The sequence below is a fragment of the Plecotus auritus genome (genome assembly GCF_963455305.1).
Source record: "Plecotus auritus genome assembly, chromosome: 10".
Taxonomy (NCBI): domain Eukaryota; kingdom Metazoa; phylum Chordata; class Mammalia; order Chiroptera; family Vespertilionidae; genus Plecotus; species Plecotus auritus.
The window spans coordinates 18,654,677-18,680,193 of record NC_137785.1 but is presented as its reverse complement, the minus strand read 5'-3'; the positions used below and the strand labels follow the sequence as shown (position 1 = coordinate 18,680,193).

Sequence of the window (25,517 nt, the reverse complement as noted above, 5' to 3'; positions counted from 1 at the left end):
TCATCCTATCTAATAAAGAGGGAATATGCTAATTGACCCTCATGCTGTTGCAAAGATGGCGGCACCCACAGCCAATAAGGAGGGAATATGCTAATTGACTTCCCTGCCCTCAAAGATGGTGGCGCTCATAGCCAATAAGGAGGGAATATGCTAATTGACTGCCCTGCCCTCAAAGATGGCGGCGCCCAGTCCCCTCAGCCCTGTCGGGACGGCAGGTGCGCTGCAAGGCTGGGCCCACCTCTAGGCGGGCCCGGCCGCTCTGTGCACCTGCCTCTGGAGTCCCCCAGTCCCCTCAGCCCCCCAGCTGCCCAGGGTCAGCTTGAGGCACAGGCAAGGCTTGGATGGTGGTGCCCAGCCACCCAGGGCCAGCCCGAGGTGCAGGCAAGCCTTGGATGGTGGCTGCCCGAGGCTTGCACTGCCGGCAGTGGCGGCAGCAGAGGTGTGATGGGGCGTCGTCTTCCCCTGATCGCCGGGTCGCCTCCCACCCCTCAGGGCTCCCAGTCTGTGAGAGGGAGTAGGCCAGGCTGAGGGACCTTGCTCCAGAGCATGAATTTTCATGCACAGGGCCTCTAGTTGTTTAATAACATGCTATTTAGCCTCCATGTGTTTGAATGTTTTGGGGAGTTTTTACTATAGTTGATTTCTAATTTCACTCCACTGTGATCTGAGAAGATGCTTGATATGATTTCAATCTTCTTGAACTTGTAGAGACTTGTTTTGTGTCCTAACATGTGGTCTGTCATTGTGACTGATTCATGTTCACTTGAGAAGAATGTATATTCTGCAGCTTTGGGTTGAAATGTTCTATAAATGTCAACTAAATCCATCTGATCCAGTGTGTCCTTTAGCACCACCATTTCCTTGTTAAATTTTTGTCTGGAAGATCTATCCAGTGAAGTCAGCGAGGTGTTACAGTCCCCTACTATGACTGTGTTGTTGTCGATCTCTCCCTTCAAGTCCTTCAGAAGTTTTTTTTTTTTTAATATTTTTATTGAAATCAGAGAGGAAGGGAGATGGAGAGATAGAAATATCAATGATGAGAGAGAATTATTGATGGTCTGACCCCTGAATGCTCCTACTGGAAATCAAGCCCACAACCTGGGCATGTGCCCTTGACCAGAATCAAACCTGGGACCCTTGAGTCCACAGGCCAACGCTCTGTCTAGTGAGCCAAACCGGCCAGGGCTAGAAGTTTGTGTTTTTTAAAAAAATATATTTAAGTGCTCCTATATTGGGTACATATATGTTTATCAGGGTTATATCCTCTTGTTGGATCGATCCCTTTAGAATTATGTAGTGACCTTCGTTGTCTCTTGTGATGGCCTTCATTTTGAAGTCTATTTTGTCAGATATGAGTATTGCTCCTCCAGCTTTTTTTCTTTTCCATTTGTATCGAAAAATTTTTCCCCCATTCCTTCACTCTCATCCTGTGTGAGTCTTTAGTTCTGAGGTGGGGCTCTTGTAGACAGCATATAGTTAGGTCATGTTTTTGTATCCTTTCAGCTACTCTATGTCTTTTGATTGGAGCATTTAATCCATTTCATTTAAGGTTATTATTGATAGGTACTTATTTATTGCCATTGTAATTCTGTATACCTAGGTTTCTCTCTCTATTTCTTTTTTTTTTTTTTCATTACAGCAGTCCCTTTAGCATTTCTTATAATGCTGGCTTGGTAATGGTGTACTCCTTTAGCATTTTTTTTTTTTTTTGGTCTGGGAAGCTCTTTATTTGACTGTCTATTTTGAATGATATCCTTGCCAGATATAGTAATCTTGGTTTCAGATTCTTGCTTTGCATTACCTTTAGTACTTCATGCCATTGCCTCTGGCCTGTAGAGTTTCTGATGAGAAATCAGGTGTCAGCCTATGGGAGCTCCTTTGTAGGTAACAGTTTGCTTTTCTCTTGCTGCCTTTAAGATTCTCTGTCTTTATTTTTGGCATTTTAAGTATGATGTGTCTGGGTTTGGGCCTGTTTGGGTTCTTCTTGCTTGGCACTCTCTGTGCCTCCTGAACTTTTTTCTTTACCAGGTTAGGGAAGTTTTCTGCCATTATTTCTTCAAACACATTTTCTATCTCTTCCTCCCTTTCTGCCTCTTCTGGCACACCTACTATTTGAACTTCGTTACAGTTCATGTTGTCCCACAGGCTTCCTTAAGCTGTCCTCCTGTTTTTTAATTTTTTTTTCTTTTCTTTTTGGTTCTCTGATTGAGTGATTTTTTTAAACCCTGTTTTCTAATTCACTGATTCAATCCTCAGCTTCCCCTAATCTGCTGTGTATTCTTTCCAATGTGTTCTTTAGTTGTGCTATGTCATTCTTTATTTCTGTTTTCATAGTTATATCTTTTCTCATGCTGCTGGGCATCTTTACCATCATTATTCTAAACTCTATATCAGATAAATTTCTTATCTCCATTTCATTTATATCTTCTTCTGGAGAATTCTTTTGTTCTTTCATTTGGGGGTTATTTCTTTGTCTCCTCATTTTAGCTGCCTATTTGGGTTTGTAACTATGTATTAGGCAAATCTGCTACGCCTCTCAATCTCTAGTGCAGGACAGTGTCAAATGCTATTTCTGACTAATTAGGTCAGGCAAAGACTCAAAGCCTCCAGAGACCACATCTGCCTGTAGACTGATAGGATTCCATCTTGAATAGCCCTCAAACAATCACCCACAAGTTTCGTGAGAGTTTTTTCAACTGGGTGGGGCAATTGCTTCTGCCTGCAGGTTAATTGTTATTCTCAGTCTCTTAATGGGCCTCAGAATGGGTGTTTTCCAATAGGGTGGGTCAACTGTCTTCCCCCCAGGCAAAGCTGCCTATATAGCAAATGTCTGCATGAGAAGGATGATCCCCACAGCATGAGGGAATGACTCAGCACAGGAAACCAGGGTGTCTGCTTTCTGAGTTCTAACCCTAGAGCCACCAATCCTGGCTTCTGCTCACACAGTTCCAGTCCACTGTGCCCTCCCTCTGCCAGAGCACAAGGTGAGTGGCTCCACAGGAAATTTTGTGCATTAGCCCTTTAAAAGGTGCCTGTATTTCCAGTTGTCTCTCTCTGTCAGACAGCAACCATGCTACTTTTCATAGCCAGATGTTAAGTGGGTACCCTTTTCAGTTCTGGTTCTCTCTTCTGGAGAGCCTATCTTGGAGATTAGACCCCAGAATTCTCAGTGGCAATCTCCCACAGGTGGGATATCTCTCTGGAACTTCAGTTGCTGTCTGTGGGTGCCTGGCCAACCCTTTTGTGTTTCCATCCTCCAACCAGTCTCTATGTGGTCTCCACATTCTGTCTTTGGTTATCAGAGTTCTCTCCAGCTAGTCCTCCGTTGATTATTCAGGAAGTTTTTCTGTATTTTAGTTGTAATTCCAGTTTTGTCCTAGGAGCATGTCTGTGCAGCATCCACTTACTCTGCCACCATTTTATTTTGAATCTCCCTTTCCTTCAGTCACTCTTTAGTCCATTATATTCTTTTATTTCCTTCATAGCAACTGTCAGCTTCCTGTCTGTCTCCCCAACTAGAGAGGGTGCCAGCTCCATGAGGGCATGAACTTGTCTGCCTTGTTCCCTCATTGTATCCCCAGGTAGAAAGGTGCCTGGACATGGAGGATGTTCACAAAGTTTGCTGACTAAAGGAATTAAAGAAGGAGAAAGAGAGATGATTCTGAGTGAACAGTGAGCTGATTCAGGACTGAGGTTGGTCAGCAGGTGGCCCCATTTCTCCACAATTTAGAGAGAGTGTGAGATCTGAAAGCACTTGGAGGTGTAATGTAGGTTTATCAGAACAAATGTACCCCTCTGGTGTGGATTGTTGTTAACTGAGGAGGCTGTGCATGTGTGGGGGATGAGAATATGGGAAATTTCTGTACCATCTTCTCATTTTTGCTGTGAAACTAAAACTGCTTTAAAAAAAACTCTTGCACAGCTGGTGTGGTTCAGTGGTTAAGCATTGACCCATGAACCAGGAAGTCATGGTTCTATTCCTGGACAGGGCACATGCCCTGATTGTGGGCTCGATCCCCAGTAGGGGGCATGCAGGAGGCAGCCAATCAATGATTCTCTCTCATCATTGATGTGTCTCTCTCGCCCTCCTCCTTCCTCTCTGAAATCAATAAAAATATATTTTCAAAAAAGAAATAAACTGTTTAAAAAATCATTTGTGGGCAGGAAGCTGTTCATGCTGTGATAAGAGGGAGAGGTGGCATCAGAGTGCATTAACTTTGTAGGAAAAAACCCAATTCCTAGGAATTAGACAGAATGTGTTTACTTAAGTAATTTATTCTGATCCCCCGGAGAGAAACTGAACACAGGTCCTGTCCAATGTGAGCACCTATTCTTGGGTAGGGAGACATAGTTGGACAGAGATAGGCACAGTTCAGGGTGATCAGGCCTGTGTAGAAGGGACGAAGTGCTTCTAAGGAATGCAGAGAACTCTGCCTAAGGGACATATCAGAGACATTATTTTAAGTTAGATGTAAAGGATGAATAAGCTTTTGGGAAGAGCTCAGGATCTCATGGGGGTCTATGCAGGGCATGTGTGTATGCAAACATATGCTGGAGACTGCAGACCCAGTTACACAATGGGACAGGGGTGCAGAATAACTACATGGACCAGGCAACTGGCATCTCAGTAGAAACTGGATGGAGATGGTGGTATGATGTCAGTTCTGCATTGCACAAGGAGTGTGGTCAGGACTGGACCAGGTTCATATAGGGCTGAAGTGAAAGAAGCATGGATTTCCAAAGGGCAGAATATGAAATGAGCTCCTGAAGTAAAACCTGGGTAGTTATGGGGGAGAAGTCTTGTTTGGAGAGGAGCAGGGATGGTGCTCCAACTTTGGGATCTCACTGGTTATTTCTGCAGAATGTCAGGATGGTATGTGAAGGAAGCTTAGAAGAGATATGTCCTATTGGACCAAAACACCTTTCCGTGCCCTGCAATGGGAAATGGAAAGGGGTGGCATATGAAACAGTGCTCAGTCCATTGGCTGTAATATCTGAGGGCTAGTCAGAGGCCAGAAGCCCACTGGCTCCCTACAATTGCAGGTGAAGGTTGCTGCACCCAAAGAGGCAGGGACATAGAGGAACATGAGCAATTCTTAAATCTTCCCCTTTCCCCAAAGCTGACTTCTGCAGAACCTACTTCCCCTCGCTCAGCACCAATGGGAAGCCCTAACTATTTGATAGACACATAGGCCTAGCCAGTGGTGTGAAAAGCCCTGCCAGGTCTGGCAATAAGGGGAGGTGAGCTGCAGAGAAGGGCCTGCCCCTAGCTTCTCCCCCCTTTCCCAAGTCTCAATCACTTGCTCTTTTTGCTCCTTTCTGTTAGCCTTCAACCTCAAATTATACTTTCCTTTTACTTTTCTCAGCTGTAGAACCTTGGTATATTGGGGACCTTAGGTCCCCTGAGTAGCAGGGTCTTATCCATGATGCATGTTGCAATGCTTCCCTCCTCTGTGATAATGTGGGCTTGGTCACTGGGAAAGCATGGCACAGCAAGGCTTAGGCAGGTCTATTAAGGGGCAATCATATATCTAAGTTATAGCAAGAGGAGGGAAGTAAGATGTGAAGCTAACTTTCATACTTTATCTTGCACTGAGAAGTGTTGCAGATTTGTTACTCTGTAATCTGTTGAGTAGTCCACCTTCCCAAAGCCCCAAACAAGAAAAAACAAATTGTAATTGGATGCCATTGCCATCAGTAATCCTGAGTAAAAAGAGTGGGGTAGATAACATCAGAAAAATGAATCATGCTCAAAGTCACTAATTATCTGAGAGATGCAAGTCAAAACGACAATGCGATAACATCTCACACCTGTCAGAATGGCTATCATCAACAAATCAACAAACGACAAGTTTGGCGAGGATGCGGAGAAAAAGGAACCCTCGTGCACTGCTGGTGGGAATGCAGACTGGTGCAGCCACTGTGGAGAACAGAATGGAGTTTCCTTAAAAAAACTGAAAATGGAACTCCCATTTGACCCAGTAATCCCACTCCTAGGAATATATCCTAAGAAACTAGAAACACCAATCAGAAAGGATATATGCACCCCTATGTTCATAGCAGCACAATTTACAATAGCTAAGATTTGGAAACAGCCTAGGTGCCCGTCAGCAGATGACTGGATCAGAAAACTATGGTACATCTACACAATGGAATACTATGCTGCCATAAAAAAGAAGGAATTACTACCATTTGTAGGCACCTGGATGGAATTAGAGAACATTATGCTAAGTGAAATAAGCTAGTCAATGAAAGAAAAATACCACATGATCTCACTCATTTGGGGATAATGAAAAACATTATAAACTGATGAACAAAAAGATAGATACAGAGGCAGTAAAGCCTCAAACAGACTGTCAAATTACAGCGGTAAGGTTAGGGAGAGGTGGGGGAAATAAGAGATCAACTGAAGGACTTATATGCATGCATATAAAAGTAACCAATGGATGCAAAACATTGGGGGGGTGAGGGCATGTATGGGAGTGGGGTGGGGGGGCAATGGTAAGATATGTACACATATAACACCTTAATAAAAAAAAAAGAAAAAAAAAGAAAAAAAAAAAGAAAAAAAAAGAAAAATGAGTCAGTGATCAGGCATGTCCACTGCCCTTTCTACAGGTGGGCATGGGGATGGATGTCTCCAGGTCTTAATATATTTGGAATAGCTCAACAGGTCTTCATATATCTGGAACAGTTCAAGGAGAAGGACTCAACAGCAGAGGACTAAGAAAAAAATGCAAGTAAGATCTTACTATTACTTAAAGATATATTGAGTAGAAATATAAAATACTTTTTGAAAAACCCTTGAGACTCATGTCGGGCTTCTGGAGTCCTGAATTTTTCACTCTATGTTTATTATTTATTTATTTATTTATTTTTTGTTAAAATATATTTTATTGATTTTTTACAGAGAGGAAGGGAGAGGGATATAGAGTTAGAAACATCGATGAGAGAGAAACACCGATCAGCTGCCTCCTGCACACCTCCTACTGGGGATGTGCCCGCAGCCAAGGTACATGCCCTTGACCGGAATCGAACCTGGGACCTTTCAGTCCGCAGGCCGACGCTCTATCCACTGAGCCAAACCGGTTAGGGCTCACTCTATGTTTAATAAAAATTATCTACTAATTGATTTTGGGCCTGACAAGGAGAAGGAAACTTCCCCCAATATTTGCCTAGACATTTTCCCTAAAATACTTTGGTAAGAGACTTATATCTAAGCTTGTTCCTTTATTTGTAAAATGAATGTAATCATGCATAGTTTACCAAGTTGCTGTGAAGATATATGGGAATCACATACAGTGGGTACTCAGTAAATGGTAATAATTGTCTCAAACCTTTTAGGGGTCCTTTGAAACTTAGAGACATGAACTTTCCTAGTTCAGGCAACACCCTTGATTATGACTAATTTGATTCTTCCTGTCTTGCTTGGCCTCAGTTTCCCTATTTGAAAAATGTTAGAATAGCATTAAATTGGCATTCTATTGGCCAAAGCTGGCCTGAATATATGTTTTGTTTGGCCTATAGAGAATTTAGAGAAGAAAACTGAGCCAACATTTGAAAATTAGGACGTTTTACATAGAAATCTATTTTTCCAGATTCTCTTGAAAAAATCAGAAGATATGGCAAAACTGAGCCTACATTCCCTCCTGCCTGGCAATCATCTACTAGAGCCAAAAGGAGGCTTCCCCGTAAGGCAGGGCACATTTTCTAGGGCTCACTTGGCCTTCTTTACTCATTTATATGACCTGCTTGGCCCTGCAGTTCACTTCAGTTTGTGGCCTTCTGGACAGCTGAACACTGTCTATGCCTGGCACAGAGCAGGCACTTAATTATGGAATCAGTGAATCTCCCACTGTCTCCCTCTAGCATTCCTTCTTATCTGGCCATAAGAAATACATGTTTGTATTTATCTGTGGTAGTTCCTGAATAATCAATTTTCACTTTGAGAAGTAAAATGAACAAGTCCTTTGTGTCAGTCAGGATAGACTAGGTTTGGCTTTGGTAACAAACAATTCCCAAATCTCAGTGGCTTAAAACAACAAAGCTTTATTTCTTCCTTATTTATACAAACCTAGACACAAAATGAAAATACTCTTCTGTTTTTGCATGCATGGAGACAGACATAAGTGCACAGGTATGTACAGAATCACATGTCAAATAAATATCCTGGAACATGAATTCATGCAAAAACCTATTTTGAAACTTAAATTGCATAGTTCCATCTTTGGTTGGGATATTAAAAAGGTCCCAAGACCCAAGGGGGTAAGAGAATATCCACCATTGGCTAAGGAAATGCCCATGCTGAAAAAGGAACCAAAATATAACAAAGCACCTGAAGGCTTAAAAAAAAAGCTGAAGCTCTTACTGCACAAATCCCTCAATAAAATACCAAATATGCAGTGTCTGCAGGCTGTTGCACCTGCCCCAGTGAGGCCCCCACTTCTGGGCTTCTAGCTTAGGAGGGAGATGGAACCCAGATGCCCAATATGCAGAGCCACGGAGGAGGCTGGACTGGGTCGGAGAGAAGGGCCAACAGGCTGGAATCCTCTTCCTCCAGCAGGAGCTATAGGCAGGAAAAAGGGGGCAGGACCAGGTTACATCCATTCCCCGCCCCTTCCCAACCCCTTCTTAATTTTTTTTTTTTTAAAAATTGTTTTTAGAGAGGCAGAGATAGAAACATCAATGATGAGAATCATTGATTGGCTGCTTCCTGCACACCCCACACTGGGGATCGAGCCTGCGCCCTGGGCATGTGTCCTGATTGGGAATTGAACCCTGACCTCTTGGTTTATAGTTGATGCTCAACCACTGAGCCATGCTGGCTGAGCAGCAACCCCTTCTTTTTACGCCATCCAACCTAGGTCTCATTTTTGTTCACCTGGATTACAGCAAACACTTTCTCCTCAATGATTTTCCCACCTCCAGTCTTCTCTCTTCTAATCCCTCCATCACAGCCGCTGTACTTGTCTTTCTAAAGCTCAGGTTCTCTGAATATGTCCCTGTCTAGCCCAGAAACATTTCTGGCTCCCCTTCATGCACAGCTGCTGGGCTAGACTCCTAAGACTGGCATGCCAGACCTCCATGATCAGAAAAGCCTCTCCGGCCTCATCTCCTGTTTTATCTGTTCTTCCAGGACAGTTTCCTCATCAGCACACCATGGCAACCCACTGTTTTGGACAGGAGAATTCTCAGTCTTCCCGCTCTGTCCCCATAGGTTTCTTTTTCTCGAGATTCCTGTGTTCTCTCCAGATTTGTCACTGAGCGTTGTGAAGGCATCCAGTTTTCCCAAGTAGAATGGAAACTTCTCAAATGCAGTCATTAGATCCCCTTCCAGGCCAGACCCTTGTTACCTCTTCAGCCCCTCTCCAACCGTCAGCAGGTAATTTGTGTAGAGAGAGCCTTGGCCTGGAGCCAGGAGACCAGAATCTGCCACTGTCTTGCTTTATGCCCTTAAACAAGTCCTTGCCTCCCCCAGGGCCTCACTCTCCTTGTCATCAGGTCACTGGACATTTGCTTTTGAGCACAAAAATGATAAAACTGATCCACTGAATAACTCTCAACTGCAATCCCTAGGGGCTAGGTTGAGAAGCTTGGGGCCTGGCCTGAGGACATTTAAACTGCTGACCTCCTGATGTCCTTGGTTAGTTCCTGCTTACTCCAGTACCCCCATCTCACAACCATCCCTACCCCATCCTCTCCTTTCAGGAAACAGGTTACCTGGATGGAGCAGGGAGATCCAAGCAGAGTTAGTGGGGACAGAAGGGGTCAGGCAGGGAGCCTGGGATGAATCTTTCAGCCCCACAAGAGCCTCAGCTGCCTCCCGCTGCAGCTGCCGCTCTGCGGAGGCAGAGGTCCAGGTCAGGCGAGAGACTCGGGGGGCCTGAAGGAAAGGGAGAGAAACAGAGTGGGAACCCCCCACTTCTGCCTACCCTTCAAGTGCTCCCTCAGCCCCCAACTATCCCCTACTCTTCCCTTTCCCAGGTCAACTTCCTCCCAGGGTCCTGGATCCCATTTCTTTCCAAGGACCTGTGGTTGAAGCAGAAGAGAGTCTGGGGTACCACAGGGCTGAAGTATCAAAGTTGAGCATCTAGAAATAAGGAGAGAAGATGCCAGGAATATTAAACACATGAACAGACATGTACACATGGGATGAGGGGCAGGATTTTTCTATACAGCCATGCACCACATACAATGTTTAGGTGAATGATGAACCACATATACATTGTTGGTCCCATAAGATTATAATGGAGCAGAAAAATTCCTATTGCCTCATGATGTGTAGCCATTGTAACATCATAGTGCAATGCATTACTCACGTTTGTGGTGATGCTGGTGTAAACAAAGCTGTGCTGCCAGTCATGTAAAAGTCTACAATTATGTATAGTACATAATACTTGATGATAATAAACCACTATGTTAATGCTTTATGTATTCACTATACTATACTTTTAAAAAAATTAATCCTCACCCAAGGAGTAAGAATATTTTTTTCCATTTATTTATTTATTTATTTATTTACTAGAGGCCCAGTGCACGAAATCGTGTGTGGGTAGGGTCCCTAGGCCTAGCCTGTGATCAGGGCCATCTTCTGCTCGCTGGCCAGTCCCCAGTCCTGCCCCGCTGCCACCCCTCCCCCCTCACTCCCCCACCCCTGCCCCGGGTTTGTGGCTCCGGTTCCCTGGAGTCTGCGGGCCAGGGGGATAGACCAAGAGGTCGGCTGTTCCGCCCACTCACCAGTCCCGCCCCGCCACCACTAGCTTCAGTTCGCTGTGGTTCCCCGTTTGCCATGTGGCGATCGGAGCCTGCAGGCTGGGAGGGGGCGGGACCGAGAGGTGTCAATGCACCTCATGGCGACTGGTCGAGAGATTGTTCTAGTCATTATGCTTATGGTCGCTGGCCTTTTATTATATAGGATTTTTAGAGAGAGTGGAAGGGAGAGTGTAGGTGAAGGAAAGAAAGAGAATCATCAGTGTGAGAGAGATATCGATTATTTGCCTCTTGCACATGCCGACCAGGGGCATGAATTTGCAACCCAGTATGTGCCTTTGACTGGGAATCAAACCTGTGACCCTCCAGTGCCAGGCCAAGCTCTAACCACTGAGAAAAGCTGGCCAGGGCTATGCTATACCTTTAAAAAATATGTTTTTATTGATTTTTACAGAGAGAGGAAGGGAGAGGGATACAGAGATAGAAACACTGATGAGAAACATCATCAATCGGCTGCCTCTTACATGCCCCTTACTGGGGATGGAGCCCATAACCCCGGCATGTGCCCTGACTGGGAATTGAATCAGCAACCTCTTGGTACCTGGATCAATGCTCAACCACTGAGCAACACTGGCTGGGCTATATTATACTTTTTAGTGTTATCTTTCTACTCATAAAGCAAAGCTTGTTGTAAAACAGTTACAACAGCAACCTCATACATCTCATGTTTACCCCATTATTTTCTCTTGGTCTTGATTTAATCTCATTTTGTTTAATAAATGTAGTGCAGCTTAAGTGTGAAGTGTTTATAAAATCTACAGTAAATACAGTCATGTCCTAGGCCAGTGGTCGGCAAACTCATTAGTCAACAGAGCCAAATATCAACAGTACAATGATTGAAATTTCTTTTGAGAGCCAAATTTTTTAAACTTAAACTTCTAAAGCCACTTCTTCAAAATAGACTCGCCCAGGCCGTGGTATTTTGTGGAAGAGCCACACTCAAGGGGCCAAAGAGCCACATGTGGCTTGTGAGCCGCAGTTTGCCGACCACGGTCCTAGGCCTTCACATTCACTCACCACTCACTGACTGACTCACCCTGAGCAACTTCCAGTCCTGTAAGCTCTATTCATGGTAAGTGTCCTATACAGTTTTTATCACTAAATTAGAGACACTATTACTTCTCAGGTTGTCATGAGAATTAGCAATAATAATACCTAATACTGTAGATTTTACAAACACTTCACATTTAGGCTGCACTATACTTACTAAACAAAATGAGATTACATGGTAAGTGTCCCATACACTTTAGCTTTTATACCATATTTTTACTGTACCTTTTTTATGCTTACATACATAAATATTTACCATCTTGTTAAATTGCCTACACCAAGCATGTTAAACTTGAAGCCGGTGGGCCGCGAGTTTGACATGCTTGGCCTACACTATTCAGTACAGTAAGAGGATATACAGGTTTGTAGCCTAGGATCAATGGTCTATAACACACAGCCTAGGTGTGTAGTAGGCTGTACCATCAGGTTTGTGTAAGTGCACTCTATGATGTTCGCACAACAATGAAATGGCTCAGAATGCATCCCTGTTGTTAAGTGCTTGTGACTGTATTCAAATCTGGGAATCCGAGTGACTGCTGGGTCATTAGGCTTTGTGGCCTTGGACAAGTCCCTTCCCCTGTGTTAGCGTGCTTTGTTTTCTGTGAAATGACAACCCCTGCCAGCTTCTTTCTCCAGGGCTACTGTGAGGATTATAGGAAATCATCGGTGTCAATTTTGTAAAAACTGACAAAATGGGATAACTGTTCCTGCCCTACCAGAGTCTGATTTTCCTCCCCCTAGTTCCCTAATCCCCATGGAACTTGAGGAGCAGTCTGGCCCACCTTTAGGAAGCTTTCTCTAATGTCCTCTCGCCTCTCTCCTGGCCTCTAAGGCTCTCATCATCATCCCCTTGCCCCCATTTCAGCAGGTAATTTGACCTCATTTTATCTGTTTAAGCTGATTTAATAGCTACTATTTGTTCAAGGCCAGGGCCCGTGCTAGGTGTATTAGATATTATTATTACTAATTCTCATGACAACCTGAGAAGTAATAGTGTCTCTAATTTGCTGATAAAAATAGGCTCAAAATAGGTAAAAACACTGTACAAAGGTTCACAGGCACACAATAAACACATTATCTTCTCTCCCGACTCACGTGTGGGGCAGGGCAGAGGGCCCTTGGGATTCTCCAGGAAGAGGAGCAGTCAGTATTGGGTGAGATCCTGTGCAGGTTGGGAGGGGTCCATGAGTGGGCAGCCGGAGGGAGATGCCAGGGTCAAAGCCTAATGAAGGGAAGAGAATGCAGAGTGTATAGGGGTCAGAGGTCATGACTTCTGTCCTCCCTCTTCCTGGTCTGTATCCTCTTCCTCTTCTCTTTCTGATACAGTGGCACACTGGCATTCAAACATGTATTAAATTCATCTTACCAGGGAAGGGATGCAGAGGGACAACAGGTTTTTGGCATAGCAAGCGGCACACTACTGGGGCCGGCATGGAAAGGCCTGGAGGCAGCCAATGTCCAGGGGTCCAAGCACTTGGAGTCCAGGGCAAAGGCAAGGGTTCTGGGGGACGGCTAAGCAGCAGAGGCCCCTGGGAATTCTCCTGCAAGGGCAGAATACACATGGAGTCAGGTGCAAGGCTGGGAAAGAAATGGGTATGTTCTAGGATGAGGTAGGACTCCAAAACTTCAGAGCTTGGAGGGCTGTGAAATCCCACCTCCTCATCTTGTCCATGGAGAGAAGAGATTTGCCCAGGATGATACAGCAAGTCAGGGTTGACCTAGAACCCAGGTGACAAGGACAGAGAGAAAGGGGTCTGGGCAGGGGCTAGGAGAGGAGTGACTCCCTCAGGGCCCAGCTCTCCTTACCTTCTCAGGGGGGGTCAGTGCCAGTGGGACTGCCCCATGGAGGGTCTGAGGCTGGGGCGCTTTGTTCTCCTTTCCGGCTGTGGGGGACCAGGGAGAGCTTTGGTGAATCCTTTCTCCCGACCCCATCCCACTCCAACTGAAAACGGAGTTCTCCTCTTTGCCTGGGCCCTTTTCTACCCACAGATCTCAACGCAGCCTCCCAACACGTGATCACATTGTAAAGGTGGGGAGGCTAAGGCCCAGAGAATAAAAACACCTTGTTCAAGGTCACACAACAATTCAGTGTATGCCTGGGACTCTTTTCCCGACTCATGCTTTCTCCACTCGAATCCCAGTCCCACCTTGAGCCAGAGACACTCACGGGGAAGCCCTGGTCGCGTGGCTGCCTTCCTGACGTGGCTGTAAGCTTTAGGAGAAGCCGCCCCTCTCATCAGCTCCTGAGCCAGGTGCCTCTTTAGCTGTGCCTCCTGCTGCCTGCGCAAGGCCACCTGGGCAGCCATGACCCTCCGGCGCTCCCTAAAAGGAGGCTTGTGAGTAAAAAATCAGCCACCCTTGAGATGGAACGCATCCTCCTCCCTTCCCGGGACCCCCTACTCACAAGATGAGGACGCATTTGTGACACTCGCAAGCCTGGAAGAGGCAGAGGCGCTTGTGGCCCTTGAGGTGAGCAGTGACACCGTGGTTGCGGCAGCGGGCGCAGGTTGGAGAGCGACTGACAGCTCTCTTAGGCATGAGCTCGGTGCCCTGGGGGACTCTGGTCTCATCCCCTGTGGCAGAGTCTGAGGAGCAGCGGTGGGCAGCAAGCATTTCATTAGGTTCCATGGATCTGGGGGCAGGAGTGAAGGGCCAGGAGGGCCAGGTGAGCCGTCTCCTGACCAGCCCTCCTGCCCCTGGGAGGCCACACCTGGGCGGGGGGGGGTTCTCCATCCTGCCCTCTGGGCTCAGCTTTCACCCTCCCTTCTCCCTTCTTCACCCCTCTCTCTTCCTCAGGCACCCTCCTTCTTCCCAAGAACCCCTCTCCTCTTTCCTTACTTACGTATTCCTTCTTTTCTTTTTAAATGTGTTTTTATTGATTTTTTACAGAGAGAGGAGTGGAGAGGGATATAGAAATAGAAACACTGATGAGAGAGGAACAGCATCCATCGGCTGCCTCCTGCCCGGCCCCTACCGGGGACTGAGCCAGCAGCCCGGCTCGTGCCCTGACAGGGAATCGAACTGGCGACCTCTTGGTACCTGGGTGGATGCTCAACCGCTGAGCCACAAAGGCCAGGCTCCTATGTATTCTTTCAATGCGAGCATTATTCTCTTCTGCTCACCTGTACCTTCCCATGCACAAATCCCGGTTTTAGGCATGCTCACACACTCTCATGCCCCCTGCAAGGAATCCTTCATTCCCTTTCCACAACCACCCTGTTCCAACAGGTTTTCTTGAACCATGACCCCTCTTCCCGCCTGCATTTATCCAGTTCGTACAAATAGTTTATGCTCCCCTTTCAGCTCATGCATGCCCTGCAATTCAACTTCCCCTTTGCAACCCTTTTGATTAGTTCACTTTCTTGCACCCACAGGAATTCCATTCTTCTCATGGATTTCTTGCCCCACTTTCAATAATTATTTTTATTCTCTCAACAAATGCGTTTTGAGCCCTTTCCACGTGCCGGGCCCTGATTTAGCACTCTCCTCCCCGGAGGAATACCACTATTGCACTCAACAGTCTCCAAACTCTGACGCAAACCTGCGCATCCCTGTGCCCCACACTTTCTGTGCCATTGCTCACACCCAACAATTGGGGGCCCATCCCAACTCCCGCAGTGCACCCCCTCATGCAGCTGTTGCTCAAAACCCCCCTTTCAGCAGCTGTCCCGCCAAAAGCTGTACTGTGGCCGGTTCCAGGGTCCCAGGGAGGGGGCGGGGCAGCGAAGGCCCACAGGGTGGGGGAGGGGAAGCGCGAGGGGGAAGCCAGGTGTAGGCGAGAGGATGTGGGGGGCGGGGAGGGGGGGTGTCCAGCGCAAGAAAGAGGGAGGTGGAACAGGGAGGGGCGGGGTCGTGTTCGCATCCTCAGCCCACAGTTACCACAGTCTCGAGCTGGGTCACACTCAGGAGGAGGCGAAAGGACGCGGTGAGGAAGTGACCTCAGGAACGGCTGCGCTCGCTCCTGTTTCCCCGCCCCTCCTCAGAAGGACCAATGAGCTTCAAGTGCCGCTTCTTGCCGCGAGGCAAGCGACCAATGAGCTTCAAGATTCTTCACGAATGGCCTGCCCCTTACCTGCCCTGCTCTTCCCGTGGGCTAGCCAGCCAGCCAATAGCGCTTCGAGTTGAGACACACGCCCATTTCCCCTCTCCCTGTGTCTTGCCTTTCCAGATTGTTCTTATGCTTTGGGGGGGTGGGGGGGAGGTGGCCCGTGGGGCGTAGAATTCGGCTTCCAGGACAAGGCTGGCCCTCCCCCCTCCCCCCTCCCCACCATCCCAACAGCCAGCGCAGACCCGCCCCTCTGGCAAGCGTTGACCGGGATCTGGGATCGGTTTGCGCAGGCGCGGCCTTGCCATCGGCCTGTTACTGCGTCGCCACTCTTGGCCTCAACGCTCCGGGGTGGCTCCGCTTTGCTGCGTGGACGCACGTGTTTCCTCTCACTTTTCTCCGGGCGCCCCAACTCCCAATCTGATCTGCCCTGTGATTTGTTTCCTTTCCCAGTCTCCCCTCGATTGCGCCCCTTTCCTGTGTCTCTTCTTGTCCGGGTTGGTGCTGATTTTCCTAACGTGGTTTTCCTGTTCTCTCGGAGTCCCTCCGCTTGTCCATAACGCTCATTTTCGGACTGCTTCCCTCCTCACGCCTCCTTCCCTAGCAGCGTGGCCCCTTCCGCACGTCCTGCACTTCCCTCGCCGCCGCCACTGCAGTGTTTCTGTCTTTCGCCCGGTCCACCCTTGGTGTGCATCTGCCCCCCAGAGTTCACTCGCTGCTGCTCCCTGGACCCATTGCCTTCTCTGTGTATTCCTATTAGACTCGTCCCACACTTTCCCTTCCGATCCTTCGTGTGTTGTCCACTTTTCTCTGCGTGCTCTGTCCGGTCCCCCTGCCCCCGAGACCCTGGTCCTTGTGCCCCACTCCCCACTTCCCTGCAGCTCTGGCCGTGCCTCCTCTGGCTCCCGGCAAGGTTCTCATGTGTCATGTGTGTCTCTCCCCCCCCCCCCCCGCCCCCTCTCTCAGCATCTCCTCCAGCCACCACTTAAACCCCTTTTCCTTGAGGATTTCATTTCTTTTTTCTTTTCTTTTTTTTTCTGGCTGTGTCCCCGCTTTTGCTCAGGTGGTTGGCTCCTGCCCGTTCGCATCCCAGGCTGCTGTGTGCTGTCTCCTCTGATGGGATCAACCTCCTTGCGTGATCCTTTGTCAGCCTTGACTTCTCATCCCCGTGTCCCTGTTCTGTTGGTCACAGGCCTCTTATCTGCCAAGATTTCTGGGATCCAGAGCCTGTGTGTCAGACATTCTGGACAGAAGAGTGTGGCAGCCGGTGACCTCTAGCTGGACTGCTGTGCAGGGGAGCAGTACTGGATACAGCGGGAAAGGTGGCTTGGGGCCAGCCCAGGGGCGTGGGGTTGGGGGGTGGGGTGGGGTGAATGGGAGACTTGAAAGCCAGCTGAAGAGGTTGACCTTGATTCTTTAGGTAAAAGAGAGGGGGGAGGAACCACTTATGGAGAGCTTAGCCCTTGCCTGGCACTTTATGTTAATAAGATGCATTATTTTATAAATGTGTTAAAAAAATTGTACACTTGAGATACATTATAATGCACTTTGTAAATGTGTTCAAATTGCACAAGGTTGCACAGCTAAGTGGAGGGTGAAGATTCCGACTTGGTCTCTGGACTATGTACAGCCTACATTGTTTTAGTTATTTTCAGTAATCCCCATTCCCTAGCCCTTCCTTAGGCACCCATTTCAGCTAGCTAATGCATATCTTGTGGTTTGTGTGTGTTCTTGCAAGAGGTGCAACATTTTACTTCCATGAGGTTTTGATATATGCAAGGGATAATTGTATTCTTTACTATTTAAAATAATTTGCACTGTGCTTTTATGATCCATCCATGTACATGTTATGTGTACATCTAATTTGTTCCTTCTAACGGCTGGGTGACATTCCATGGTGTGCATCCTCTGTGTTGAGTGTTCACTAGGTCTCTGGGAAGGATGCCCACCTTGCCTTCAACTTACGGCCACCACAATAACGCTGCAGCCTTGTACTTGTTCCCTTGTAGATGAAGGTGGAAATCTCTCTTATGTGTACCTAGGATATACCAGAAACGGGTATTTGTAAACCTAATTTAACCGATTATTGCCAGAGTCCTCCCTGCAATGGTGCTTTGGGCCTGAGACACTGATCAGAACTCTTCTCTCTTCCTCAGGGTCCAGAAGAGTTCAAGTTGAGTTCAAGGGTCTCTTCACATGTTTGTTAGCCTTTTGCTTTGCTCCTCTGAGAATTGCCTCTTTATGTGCTTGGGACATTTTTAGACTGGGGTTGCTCTCTTTCTTGTCAATTTGCTGGAGTTCCTTAGTCATTCTCATTGGTTTAAGACACTGCATTAACTCTTCCATGCCAATTCTGGCATTTCATATTGTTTTAGAAATTTATCTACTTCATCTGGGTTTTTCCATTTATAAATGTAGAGTTATTAATACTTTTATTATTTCTAAAACATCTGATGCCTGCTACTTCCTATTTTTCATTCTGCATTTTATTTGCATCATCTCTTTTTCTCTTAATTAGATTTGCTAGTGAATTATCTTACTTTGTCAAGGAATGAATGTTAGTTTTTTGGTAATGATTTATTGTTGTTTTTATTTTGTTGATTTGTACCAACTTCATTTCAATCCTTTGGAGGGGATGCTTTGTTGCTTTTTATATAACTTCTTGAGTTAAATCATGAACTTAAAAAAACCTCACCTGAGGATATGTTTTTACTGATTTTTTGAAAGACAGAGGAAGAGAGAGAGAGAGAGAGATATCATTTTGAAAGAAAAACATTGATCAGTTACTTCCCAACCGGGAATCAAACAGCAAACTTTTGGTGTATGGGATGATGCTCCAAACAACTGAACCTGGGCAGGACCATGAACATATTTTTAATGCTTCTTGTTTCTTGATAAATGTATTTAAAGTATAAATTTACTTCTAAATGTTGCTTTAGATTTGTCCCAAATTTTGATGAGTAGTTAAAAAAAAAACCTTTTGATTTTGAAATTATTGTTAGCTCACAGGAACTTGCAAAAATTGTATATAGAGTTCCTTAAACCCTTTCTCCCTCTTCCCCATAGGGATATCTTATTTAACTGTAGTTTATAAGAAGGTAATTGACATTGGTACAATACTCTTAACTAGACTATAGACCTTAATTCAGTTTTCACCAGATTTTACATGCACTTGTGTATGTGTGTGTGTAGTATGTTCAATATTATTCATTTCTAAAAACTTTTAAATTTCTTTTGGGAACCAAGGATTATTTAGTAATATGTCAGTTAATTTCCACACATGCATTTGTCATTCTCATCTTATTGTCCCTGGAGAATAGCGGTATTTGAATAAGCCAGTATCCTCTGCTCAACGCCCTGTCTAATGGGGAGGACCTAAGCAGGGGAGTGAGAAGCTAATGTGGTGGGTCCAGGTTAAGTTGGAGGGGAGACGATGGAAATGAGAAGATCTGTGTCCCTGAAGGTCTCAGGGAGCCTATGTCATAGAAAATAATAATCAATTTTCTGCTCTAGAAACAGTGACTCAGAGGCAGGTGGACAGAGAATCCAGGGTCTGAAAAGAAGGAAGCTTGAGACCTAGATTGAAATTGGCTCCAGACTGACCACTAGCATCCAGGACCTTGACATAGGACCATGGGACTTCAGGATTTGAGACCTGTGCAGCTGCTCTGCCTCATAGGGGCCATCTCCACTCTGCCTTGTATGTCCTGTGGTACTGGATGCTTTGGGACCCCCAGCGGGAGGGGGTTGGATATCTGTGTTCCTCAAGGGACAGGATCTGTGTAGGCTGAGCTCTTGGTTGGCAGTTCAGGGGTGGTGTAGGTATTGTGAGGGACAGATAACTGGAAGATCATTCTCTGTTTAGGGGTTGGGGCTCTTTTGTGCTATGAAGCAACATCCTCACTCTTCAGAGCTGTTAGTTTCCAGAACTGGAAATGGTTACTGATGAGGAGCATGGTGTGTAAGCTGAGTGAGGGCTGTGAGGAGACGCTGGTGCTCATCAAGACAGGTGAAAGAAGAAGCTTTTATTTTTTTGGTAGTTCTTCCAACTTCTAGCTTTATTCCCAGCACCCAGGGCCTCTAGGCTGAAGTTCCAGATATTTACCACATTATATCTTTGGGAATAACCTCAAGACACTGGCAGGAGAGGGGCAGGACCCAGCTGGTTATCGTGTGGGTTGGATAAGAGGTGGGCAATCCCAGGGGGAGCGGGGCAACCTGGGAACAAAGAAAAGGATGAGACACCAGGAGAGAGGAGCAGAGGGACTTCTGGGGGGAGGGAAATGAAAAAAAAAATAGATGGTGACCCCAACATCTGAGTCCTGTGAAGCTGCTGTGAGTGGACACTGAAGGAGAGGCAAAGTTGTTCTTGGGGCAGAGCGAGTAGGAAGAACAGAGTGAAGGGGAGGGTGGGAGGGTTGGACTCTGGGTGTGGACAACAACACTGATCAGAGCTCTCTAATCTCTGCTCCTCAGGGAACAGAAGGGGAGTTGTGGGTTTTAAAGGCTGCAGCCCATCCTCATCTTACCCCCAGCAAGTCTCCTACCTCGTTTCACCGCCTGGATTGTCCATTGCCTCCTATAGCCGTGTTTGCCGGACATATCTCTGCAATAATCTCACTAACTTGGATCCTTTTGTGAAACTCAAGGACACTCCTAAGCCTACAACATTTTCTTCCCTTAGTTGCCCAACCTGTGTTGGGGAGCACTCTAAGGATTGCCTCCCCAATTTTGTTACCACCGATTCTTGCCCCCACAATGCACCCACGTGTTACAGTTCCACCATAAAATTTCAGGCAGGTGAGAAGAGAGAAACTTTATCAAATGCCTGCTCCATACCAAGTGCTGTCTGGCACCTTCCCATCTGAGAGAGGCTGGTGGGATCTGAAGAGGGGGTTGGGGTTGTGGGCACCAGGCACATGAAATCCAAGGAAGAAGGTCCCTGGTGCCCAAGTTTGGTGGGAAAGCAGGAGAGGCAGAAGCATCTGAGTCTTGAAAGTGCCCCTGACTCCTCCCTCTCTTCCTTGCAGGGTTTCTCAATACAACCTTCCTCCTCATGGGCTGTGCTCGTGAATATCGCAAACTTTTAACAGATTTTCACTATATTGGGACCATCAGAGTGACTGAGGTCCTCAACATCTTACAGAAGGCCCAGATTGCTGGTGCACAGCCCTCCAGTCGGGGTCCTGCTTGGGGCATCCTCTCAGGCCTCCTGTTCACCTTTAGGACTATTTAACTGGACCAGACAAACACCCAGACCCTTTAACATAACCAAATAAAGTCACAGAGTTGCCTTTTTGCTTTGTCCTGTGGTCCATGAGGGTTATGGAGGTGTGGAAGGTGTGAGGAGGGCCAAACACGTCCAGGGAGGTGGAGAGGGGGAGGCAGTGGGCAGTGCTCATGGTGAAGTGAGCAGGAGCAGCGGGTGGAGGGAGGAGGATCACTGGCAATGTGACTGTCATGCTCAGTAACCGGGAGGAACCCAAATACTCTTTTTCTCCTCCCACTTCCTGTGGGGACTTGAGTGCTAGCCTGGGTTCAGCCACTGACTGAGAAACCCTGGCCAAATCTCTCTGCTTTCCTGGGCCTCAGTTTCCTCCCCTTTAAAGTAAAGCACCTTATGAATTAGAGCTGAGTCTCATCAGGGCGATTTAAGAACATGATCCCCTATTGTCTACTTGGTATGTGTCCCTTGCAGTGCTAGTATTAGGATCTCATTTAAATCCTCACAAGACCTCAGTAAGACAGCTTTTATCCCTATTTTGCAAGGAAGAAACATTCTTGGAGGTTAAATTATTTGACCAGAGTAGACTCCCTCTTGCCTCCCCTACAGCTCTCTTTTCCTGCTGAGGGAATTTTGAGAAATTTGGAGACCTGAGCTGCTTTCCTCTGCACAGTAGTAACTTCTTTCTTACATGAGCCTAGAAATTTTATTCTGATTTTAAAAATATATACACATTTTATATTAACACATGCTCTTGGTATAATAAAGGCTCTAGTTTTACAGATTGGCTCATAAAAGAATTATGAATGTCTTAAAAATAAAATCTACATATAGTATAGCTTTTATTGAATTGCAAGAGATGAATTTTTATTATACATATAAGTCTTTGGAAACAACAAAATAGTGAAGACATCATAATTCCAATTTCCTGTGTTCTGGGATTAATTTAATGTTTCTTCTATGCTAAGATTCCACCATCTCCTACATCTAGAATCTGAATAAGGCAAGGGATAAAAGTAAAAAAAAAAAATATGTATATATATAAAACCCTGATATGCAAATAGAGCAAACGGCAGAACAACCGAACAACCGGTCTCTATGATGTGTGCTGACCATCAGGGGGCACGCACAGAACATGGCGGGCATTGGCAGCAGGCGGCAGAGCATGGGACATGGTGGGCATCGGCCACGGCGCGATGGTGGAGTAGGTGAGCGGGGATGACAGACAAAGGCGGGGCGCCAGTTGCTGTCACTGGGGCGAGCCTCTGGTGGTTACTGAAAATTCTTTGCTCCCGCATGCCACGGTCCTGCCAGGCGCTTGCACCTGCTGCCAGTGCAGGCCCCGCTTACACCCACTGCCAGCACTGGAGCTGCCGCTTGCACCTGCTGCCAGTGCCCGGCACCGGTCCTGATCGCTCCATGCTGTTAGCGGGTGCAAGTGGTGGCTGCCGGCCCTGATTGCCCCTGAGGGCTTCTCCACCTCCCCCTGCTCCTGAGGGGTGATCAGGGCAGCAGCTGCAGCTCACACCCGCTGCTGGCACTGGCCCCAATCACTCTGCACTGTCAGTGGGTGCGTGCAGGGCTGATGCCGTCAGCACGTGGGAGTGGTGGTAGCGGGAGTGGGGCTGCCGGCAGACAGGGGACCAGGGGCCTGTCAGGAGGGGCTGGGCGGGGGCGCAGAGGATGGGCCGAGACTCACCCCTATGCCCATTGCAGCCTCGTGGCCCACAGTTCCTTTCAAGGTGCATGAATTCATGCACTGGGCCCCTAGTAAAAAAATAAAAGCAAGGGAGATATATCAGACATGTAATTACACAATACAGGTTTTAATGGAAGTCTGGTCAATTTCCCAACCTTCCCTGAGTTCTGTTCATTTGTCCATAGCTGTAGCACCTGCTAAATAAAAAAGACACTGGGTTTTAACAACACATTTTAAGGATGCTAGTGTGTTCTTGAGTAAACAGGTAAAACTTTTATCTCTATGAAAGGGAATTACTCATATCTAAAAGCTTTTTAAAAAAATATATTTTTATCTCAGAAAGGAAGGGAGAGGGAGAGAGAGATAGAAACATCAATGATGAGAGAGAATCATTGATCAGCTGCTTCCTGCAGGCCCCACACTGGAGACTGAGCCCACAACCCAGGCATGTGCCCTTGACTGGAATCGAACCTGGGATCCTTCAGTCCACAGGCTGATGCTCTATTCACCGAGCCAAACTGACTAGGGCCCTAAAAGCTTTTTTTTTACTGGGAGATGGTTTCAGGCATAGAAATCTACAATTTCAAATATATCCAACTTCAGTGAACACAGTGAAATGAAAAGATTTTTTAACATTTACAACCTCTTCAATACTGTAGAAGTTTCTATTACACATAATCGCAGAACACTAAATTAATTATTTTTGCTGATTTTTGTGTCAAATGTCAAGAGTTAACCATGAGTTATCAATAAAACTAGTATTTCATGCAAAAGTATCACTTATGATAAATTACCTTTTCTAGTATGAAATTAATTTTCTTAAAAAAAAATAGGTACCATGTACTAAAAACAGTACTATGCCAAGTAGTATTCCTGCATACACATTTCTAATACAAACTAGCTGTAACCAAGAGAAAATAATCAACCACATAACAACAAGGCAAATTATATCCTTTCATTAACTGCCCTATGACGAGTTATCTTTAAAGGAAATTTGGGAGGGCTATAATTTTTATTTTGACAGCTATTAAGTGATTTATTTCTAATGTTCAGAAGTCCCAATTTAGTCAGCACTGAGAGCTGTGGTAATCAGAAAAAATTTTGTATTTAACAGTAATTCCATGAAATTCTATACTTCATATTATAGAATAACAAGTTAATACATATACTATAGAACTGTGCTATTCAGTACAGGCCACTGGCCTCATGTGGATAATGAACACTTAAATGTGGCAAGTCCACATTAGTAAAATACACACCAGATTTTAAGGAATTCATATAAAAGAAGAATATAAAATATCTTAATGATTTTAATATTGATTGCATGTTGAAATGATAATATTTTGGGTCTATTGAATTAAATGAACTATATTAATAAAATCAATTCCAGCTGTTTATTTTTATAATATTGCTGCTAGAAAATTTAAAATGATATATGACTTCACGTTATTTTTCTATTCTACAGCAATGCTGTAGAAATATCAGACTCTTTAATCCCAATCCACATCCTTAAGTTTCAACATTATGGTACTTGAGATAACATATTTTAATACATTAACTCAAGGTTCCTGAGCTTAGATTGAAATACAACTCTATCTTAAAAACAAAACAAAATCCTACTCTAATCTTTTTCATCATCTTCTGTATACTGGCAACTGTGCAAAACTTTGGTTAGTTATGTCTGCAAACAGGCAAAGGGGTCTTTTTGGGAGATGAAAATGTTCTAAAACTGGATTGTGGTGATGGCTTCACAACTATAAATGTATTAAACTATCACTGGACTATATACCTACAACCTGCAAATTGTATAGCATGTAAATTACACCTTGATAAAGCTGTTTGTTTTTAAGTGTACAGCTAGAGCCCAGCAGATCTGAAGTGCCATTTAGAAACTGCGTATAAATTTCAGGTAATTCAAATATAATTTTTCAATCCATATGACTCAATATTGCAATGAGAATTTTTCCATGAGTATCTTTTTACCTGCAGTTGGTCCACAGTAAACAGTGGATTATGTAATCACTAACTGGAGGTATAAGTGGAAAAGGATAAAGGGAACATTAGAGTAACTGAAGAGTAGATAGTTCATTTGTGTTTAGGGGCACCCAGATCAGGCAATCATAGCCCTTATGTACAACATTGTTCCAAATCCTTTACCCAATATGGGCACCTTATAATCTGTTGGTATTTCTCCATCTTAGATAGAATACTTAAATATAAGAAACTTCCTACCCTACACTAATAAAACCAAATAAAAAATACATAAAGTCAAAACTACATTTAACAAATTTCCATGGGAAACTGAAAACTAAACTACTGAGTTTTTTTTCCCTATTACAAGAAGAAAAAAAAAATGTGGGAGAAAAATCCAGCAACTCAAAGTTACAATCAATTTAGAAAAAAATATTGATTAATAAATTTCAAGTTAAGAAAATAGGGTCATTTACACATTGTTTCTGTCAGATCTTGAAACAAATTATTTTCAATCTAAAATCTGTGAGATATTCTCATGGATATTATTGTGCTACAATCCTTTATTTATTTACTAGAGGCCAGATGCACAAAAATTCGTGCAAGAGTAGGCCTTCCTTCCCCCAGCTGCCGGCACTGGCTTCCCTCTGGTACCTGGGACCTGGGCTTCCCTCCTCCTGCCACTGGCAGGCACCTGGGACCCGGGCTGGCTTCCCCCAGGCCACCCACAGGCACCTGGGACCTGGGCCGCCCCAGCT

At 45.6% G+C, this 25,517-nt stretch overlaps 1 protein-coding gene across 1 annotated transcript; it reads right to left on the bottom strand.

The window, feature by feature from the left end:
- Positions 1-8,453: 8,453 nt before the first annotated feature.
- DMRTC2 (DMRT like family C2) lies at positions 8,454-20,438 on the bottom strand (the record flags this gene model as incomplete). The annotated part of the gene is made up of 9 exons (XM_080645510.1): positions 8,454-8,566; positions 9,721-9,883; positions 10,030-10,090; positions 12,916-13,042; positions 13,187-13,361; positions 13,627-13,703; positions 13,988-14,142; positions 14,225-14,452; positions 20,413-20,438. The coding sequence occupies 9 exons, from the start codon at positions 20,436-20,438 to the stop codon at positions 8,454-8,456; spliced, it is 1,125 nt and encodes a 374-aa protein (XP_080501636.1).
- Between the last annotated feature and the right edge of the window lie 5,079 nt (positions 20,439-25,517).